Genomic DNA, 7,351 nt, shown 5'->3' on the forward strand with positions numbered 1-7,351 from the left:
GAAGATGGAAGGAGTATTTCTATTTGCGATGATAAATGGGTGAATGGAGGTTTGGTCTTATCTAGGTATAAATTGGAGAATCAAAGGTGGGTGCATGAGCTTATTTTAATCAAATTTGAAGACTTGGAGAATTCAAAAGCTGGATAATCTTTTTCCGGATCATATTGTAAGCCAAATTCTGAAAATTCCAATTAGCTTGCGAGATTGTCTGAATCAACAAGTTTGGCCAGGAACTAAAAATGGTAAATTCGCAATGATATCGTGTTACCATATGCTGATGGATTTGAAAATGGATGGCATTGTGGGCTCACCGCATCAAGCTAGACAAAAGAGAGAGGAATGCAAGGAAATTTGGCAAATGATAGTTCATCCTAAAGTTAAGACCTTCATGTGGAAGGTTGTGTCTCATAAGACGCAAGCTTCTCTTGGGCCCTTGGAGTTATTATTGAGGATATTCGAGAACGTTTAGTTCAGTAATGTTTGTGGAAGGTTACTTTCGCAAATAGTGTAAAGAATAAGTCCTTGTATCCTGGATGGGACATTGTCTACCCTTGAGATTTTGCTGTGATTTTGCAGTAGGATCTTAACTGGTGTTTCTTTTTCCTTCAATGAAAACATTCTCTTTGACCCAAAAAAAAAAAAAAAAAAAAAAAAAACGATTTAAGTTCTTTATTTTAGAAAAAGTTCTAGTTGCATTACGAAACGAACTTTATATAATTCCATATAAATTTATATTTTTATTCCTATTTAAAATTATTATTAAGTATATTTATCAATTAAACATATTTGTACTCAGAAGTGTAGCATTGAACATTTCAAATTGTTTAGAAATATATGGTTGAATAGTTTAAATATATTTAAAAGTATGCGATTGAACGTTTTTATATACAAACATCTCAAATATGTTTATAAGTATATGATTGTACATCTCAACTGTGTTCAAAAGTATACGACCAAACATCTATAGAGATGTTAATAATTTTGAGACTGAATAATTCAACAAATATATCTTTTTATTGTCCAAAAGTGCTGTAACTGGAAAAAAAAAAATTAAATTTCCATGATTATCAATTTCATCTAAAAACATTGTAAAGAGTTTTTGTATAATGGTGTTTCATTTGTAAGTGATTTATGGGAAAAAAAAATTCTTTTTTGGCTTAATTAAGATTTTATGAATAGTGGGTATTTTATATATTAGAAATATTGTATAACATTATTTTATATTTTTATATATTCAAAAGTATACGACTAAATATTTTCAGATACGAATATCTCAAATATATTTAGAAGTATGTGATTGTACATCCCAACTATGTTTAAAAGTATACAACTAAACATTTTTAGAGATGTTAATAATTTTGAGACGGAAAGTGTTGTAACTGGAAAAAAAAAATTAAATTTCCATGACTATAGGTTTCATCTAAAAGCGTTGTGAAGAGTTTTCGTATAGTGGTATCTAATTTGTAAGTGATTTATGAAGAAAAATAAAATAAAATAAATTAAAAAGAAGAAGATATTTTTGGCTTAATTAAGATTTTATGAATAGTGGATATTTTAGATATTAAAAATATTGTATAATATTATTTTATATTTTTTATATATTCAAATAGTAGTGTATAAAAAAGAATACTGTATAAAGTTTTTTTAGAATTGTAAAAAGAAATTCTCTTATTTTTAGGCTATAACATTTTCATTTTTTATGGCATGAAAATATCTATTAGTCTCTTTCTCTTGGGTAATGTGATTATATATTATACAAACAAGAACAGGCTTTGATAAGTTACCCAAAAAAAAAAAAAAAGATTTAATTTATGGATGAATATTTATAGCATAACCACATGCATGGTAAGTAATTCAGAGGCAGAAATCTTTGTCAGTGAATGGGATCAGATCTAATGAAAAGTAAAACTCTAAAGATATGAAAGTCTATCATAATAGTATAAAAATCAAATCTCTCATAAATCTGCATATGTTCTCTCCCAATCTCATAAATGTCACTTGCTAAAGTATTATGTGCGCAAAACCATATATTATTCTCCATATGAAAAAAAGAATCGGACCCCATCAAAGAAAGCAGGAAAATATTAATATTTTGATTTTATATCTTTGATCTCTTTTAATGAAAATTGTTAGCTAGATTATTATGCAGATTCATAAGCTTTTCAATATATTGCCTCGTTTAGTCACTTTCCGTAATTGGACTTTCTTGCGGCCATGTTAACAATTACACTATTGAACGATTTTAGATAATTTTTTATGGAAATATGGATTGTAAAAATAAACATATTATATAATAATATGAAAAAATTCCTTTAGACATTGTAAAATTTTTTAAAAATAATTTTTTTTAAATCATCAATTTTTCAAAATATATATAATTCATAATTAATTAATAACCATAAATAATTTTCATACATACAAAATGCTATTGGTGGATAATTTTATAATTAATTTTCTATTTATATTATATAAATTAAAACAATATCAATTAATATGTTATATAAAAAGCAATAAACATTCATTATTGAAAAATGCTCATAGGAGCAAGCAAATTTTTTTTTTCTCTCCCTTCATCTCCAATGATAACATGAAAACCATACCAAAAAAAGAAACGAAAATGTTATAATTCTATTTCACTATCATTATCATTGTTGATTGATCATGATATGTGTAAATGATGGACAATTAGAGCTTGGTTGGGACTTATCTTTAATAAATTTAATTCAAGATATTATTACTGTTATTATTAAAGACAAATAAATTTCTCATCAATTTTGTTTGTAAACTTGTCTAGAAAAAAAAAATTTATCACAGAAAGAAAGAAAGAAAAAAAAAATCATTAATATGCTTGGATGGCAAGGGTATCGGCAGTCATTTGCCAAAAAAAAATGGAAAAAAAAAGTAATTTGATTTGTAAATAGAAGATCATTTTCAATTGCCTATCAATTGCTCTATCCATTGCTAAAAAATTTTGCCATATGAGTTAAAATGGACAATTTTTAAAGGAAAAACTTTCTTCAATATTTTTATGAAAGAACTATGTTAAACTGATGTGGCAGAAAAGAAAATAAAGGATGTCTAATATAGCCCTTTATCTGTGAAGGGTTTGTTAGATATGCTGATTCAATGATTTAGCCTCTCTCTTCTCCTTCACTTCCAAAAATGCCAACTTTCTCTCTCTACCAAAGAAAATGGTTATTTATGTATTTAATAATTATTTATTTTTTCTTCTCTATCAAACAGCAAGTTTACAAAGCCTTTAACCTCATTAACACTCACGCTTTTGCTGTTGCCAATTTCACCCTCAGATTGCAAGAACTCAAAGACCACTTGATCTTCATCAACAATTCCATCAAATCCAAGTTTCAAAAACTCCATCAGAAACAACAATCCCAAGATACCCAATTCACTCCCACACAGCAACCCCAACTTAGAGCCCTTGAAGACGATTTCAGTTCCCCCCTCCAAGGCCATTCCAATTCCAAGGAAACCCAAATCACTTCGGCTATTCCATCTCAATCCAATCCTGTATATACCCAATTAAAAAAAAAAAGAAAAAAAGAAAAAAAAGAATAAATCTTTTCCTGCTAACGCAAATGTTAGTGATATTTCGAGAAAAAATGGAAAGGAATTGCTAGTTTCTTGAACGGACGCCTGGAAGAGCACGGATCAATGCGTGACGGAATTCGCAATACGCTTGAGGTTTCAGAGAACTTTGGAATTCTAGTACTTGAGGCAAATGAAGCCTTAGAGACAAAGATTTAAATTTGTATATAATTTTATTTATTCAAAAAAAAAAATTACACACCACCACTTAATAAACAAAATCCATTGGTATGTAATCCTAATAGATGCTGTCTATCAAATAAACAATGTACCATATAAGTAGTAACAATTTTCATCCCTTCTACCTTTTTATACTCCAATGCATATAAGTAATTAGAGATACCCATCTATGTAAATATAGAAAATAGTGTATTGATTAGATTTAAATAGAGAAAAAGGAAGAAGTAGATAATTGAAGCAGTGCGCGTGCAACCTCGGAAAAATGACCAATCACACACACAGGTAGATCCAACCTTAATACTCGCAATCAACTGCTGCGTATTCACCCACCTCTATGCCATGAACTTAAATTTTTACACTACTATTTTTCTAGCATGCTTTACCGTTTAATTTTTACCTAGTTTAAATTATAAAATTAAATTATCTAATCAGACCATAATATGTAACTAACCTAAATTTTAAAATTTTTATAAGTTATTGGACAGTTTTTATTTTTGTTGTTTAACACTGTTTATTATATGAAAAAATATTTGAACATTCACATTTTTTGATACAATAATACTTGCCTTTTTCCATGAATAAACACCCTAAAAATGTATAGGTTCATTTCTCTTTGCTACCGAATGATTAATTTTATTTACTTTTTATATTACAAATCCTTTTGACGTCCAAACAACACATTAATTTTTATTTTAATGCTACATCACTTTGATTTGTGGTTTTGCATGACTAATTCTTCATGTATATTTATATATATATTTGTAGTACAACTTTCGTATAGCCAATGGAAAATGCTGTATCACAATGAACTTTATTATTCCCTCAGGAAAAAAAAAAAAGTACGTTATTATAATCTAATCCTTTTTTTTTTTTTGTTTTGATAAATTGTTAATCTAACCCTAAATTAATTAATTATAATATAAGCCTAGCACTTAAGTGAGAATCATTCTAGCATCATTCTGTTAAACATGTTTTACCACTCAACTCAAAAAGATTAACAAAGATTTTTAACGCCCAATAACAAACTCCATTGGGTTTTAATTAAATTAAATTATAAAAAAATGAAATTAATGACAGCAATTGTCACCAATAAATTTAAAAAAATAAAAAATAAGAAAAAACCCTTGTTATGTCATGATCAACGCAACAGCAATCCAATTGGCCACTAAAAACAATCAAAAGTGAGAGCTTTCGTTGGAGAATGAAAAGTATCCAAAGCTCCCAATTTGCTCAATAAAAATATAATTATATATTATAAAAATAATGTTAAAAGTATCAATTAATTTACCAAATATGTTTATCATATAATAGATATTATTAACCTAGTAATAGATATCATTATATTATTATTGATTTATATTTTTAAATTTTAATCATTAAAATAAAAGCATATTACCTTATCACATCATTTTAATAGATTAATTAGTAGCTTTAGTATTTTTCATATTTTAATTATTACAAAGGCAATGAGAGAGAGGGGCTTAGGTGGGATTTTCTTGTATACGTAACCAAACACAAGCACACACTCTCTCTCTCTCTCTCTCTCTCTCTCTCTATCTATCTATCTTTCTTTTGTTTTTTTTATATCAGTTCTCTTAACTCCAAGCAACGGCTGAGATTCACTCCTCGGTTTCCGGCTTCTCTTTTATCTTCCCCACTTCCAATTCTCCTTCACCTCTCTTTGTCTCTCTTTGGCTTTCTCTTTCTCTCTCTAGATTTAGAGAATAGCAGCAAAGCCACTGCAAAAACAAATCAAACAGTTAGAGAGAAGCAATAGGAATAGTTTTTAAGAGAGAGGGAGAGAGACAGAGAGAGAGAGAAGATGTTATTGGGGAAAAGACCACGACCTCCATTGAAGAGGACTACAAGCTTGTCGGAGATAGGCTTCGATCTGAGCAGTAGTATTAATGGTGAAAGCCAAGCCCAACAACAATCAGATCCTCAAAAGCCATTCCAGGCTCAACCGGTGGTGGGCTTATGGGGTGGTGGTGGTGATGGGTTGGATCATAGAGTGATGGCGGCCTCCGCCATGGTGTCCCCCAGAAACCACCATAGTGATAGTCATAGAAGGACAGATTTTGTTGAGACGGCTCATTTCTTGAGAGCTTGCTCTCTCTGTAAACGCCGTCTTGTTCCTAGTCGTGATATTTACATGTACAGGTCAATATATTCTTTGTTCTTCTTCTCTCTTCTTTATCTTTTTTCCAATCTTATGCAATTATTACTTAATTCCCACACATGTTTTTACTGAGGATATATGGGATTCAAACTTGGATTATTGTTGGAAAAAAGGATTGTTTTTATCACTGAACTGTTTCTATAAGGAATCCCATATGCTTGTTGTTTATTAAATTTCACATATAGTTAATGTTTTCATGGAAGATTCATGGTAATTTTCATGCATGGAATTCTTTTTTTTTTTTTTTTAAATTTTCTGTATATATAGAAGATAGATCTTTCTTCATGAATTTTTTTTTTTTTTTTTAAAGTTCTACTCCTACCTTTTATATATAATTTTTTTAAATACGAAACTGGTTTTCGAATGGATTAACCATTTTCACCATATTTAGTGGGAAACTAATTATTTCCTATTTTTGTGGGATTTTCCGTTAGATGATCATTAAAAAAATAATAATAATAATCCAACAAACCATATTTGATGGCTCTATACCTGGTAAGAAGATCACAAATTAAAAATTTTGTTTTTTTTTTCTTTATTTTTTTAAAATTAGTTACTGATATTTTTAAATTTTGAAACATAATATATATATATTGCAGAGGAGATAGTGCTTTTTGTAGTCTAGAGTGCCGGCAGCAGCAGATGAACCAAGACGAGAGAAAAGAAAAGTGTTCCTTCACTTCAAAGAAAGAAGCTGCTTCTTCTTCAACCAAAGGTGAAACTGTGGCCGCCTCCTAGCAATGTTTATACAATTAACAAATACTCGATCTGTCTTCTCAGTTATATATATATATATATATATATATATATATCAAAATGGATATTGGGAGGATGATGTAGTTTTTATTTGCATGCAAAACTGGGCAAGTTTTGGAAAGCTTTTTATTTTTATTTTTATTTTTCATGTGGATTCAAACTTTATTCCGCTTCCAAATCTGTACTACTTTTTTCCATTTCCTTTCTCTCCTCTTTTGCTTTTGGTAGTATTAATTAAATGGGAGAAAAAAAATTGCAACATTCTCTCTCTCTCTCTCTCCCTTTCTCTGTCTTTTTTTGTTTAATTTTGGTTTTGTATGAATGCGAATGAATCAATAAATCAATGATGGTGCATATTAGAGAGAAAATCGATGGGCCATTTGATTGAGAGTTTGAGTTGGAGGTTAGTGTTGTTTCGAAGAGATTCTCTTGTTTCTTGTTTTCTTATCGTAACACGTGGCTTTTTATTCTGTTTTCATGAGATGGTCAATTTAAAAAATTTTTGTTAAAAAATGAAGAATTATATATGTATACAAATGTATGTATGAAAATTTGTAAATTTTTCTTGATTGTAAATTTAACACGGTTGGAAAATATCCCAAGATATTCACTTATAGATATTTCCGGTGG

General features: G+C 29.0%; 1 protein-coding gene across 1 annotated transcript; it reads left to right on the top strand.

The window, feature by feature from the left end:
- Nucleotides 1-5,336: 5,336 nt before the first annotated feature.
- On the top strand, nt 5,337-6,982 carry LOC125422817 (FCS-Like Zinc finger 5-like). The gene is made up of 2 exons (XM_048474959.2): nt 5,337-5,946; nt 6,565-6,982. Exons 1-2 carry the CDS (start codon nt 5,609-5,611, stop codon nt 6,701-6,703), a joined length of 477 nt encoding a protein of 158 aa, XP_048330916.1. The 5' UTR covers nt 5,337-5,608; the 3' UTR covers nt 6,704-6,982.
- The last annotated feature ends 369 nt before the right edge of the window (nt 6,983-7,351 follow it).

This window comes from Ziziphus jujuba, chromosome 5, assembly GCF_031755915.1.
Source record: "Ziziphus jujuba cultivar Dongzao chromosome 5, ASM3175591v1".
Lineage (NCBI taxonomy): Eukaryota > Viridiplantae > Streptophyta > Magnoliopsida > Rosales > Rhamnaceae > Ziziphus > Ziziphus jujuba.

Bases quoted from the DNA above. Each gene is read 5' to 3' on its own strand.
- LOC125422817 (XM_048474959.2), top strand. From the start codon at position 5,609: ATGTTATTGGGGAAAAGACCACGACCTCCATTGAAGAGGACTACAAGC. The intron at 5,947-6,564 runs GTCAATATATTC...TATATATTGCAG, and splicing joins CGTGATATTTACATGTACAG to AGGAGATAGTGCTTTTTGTA.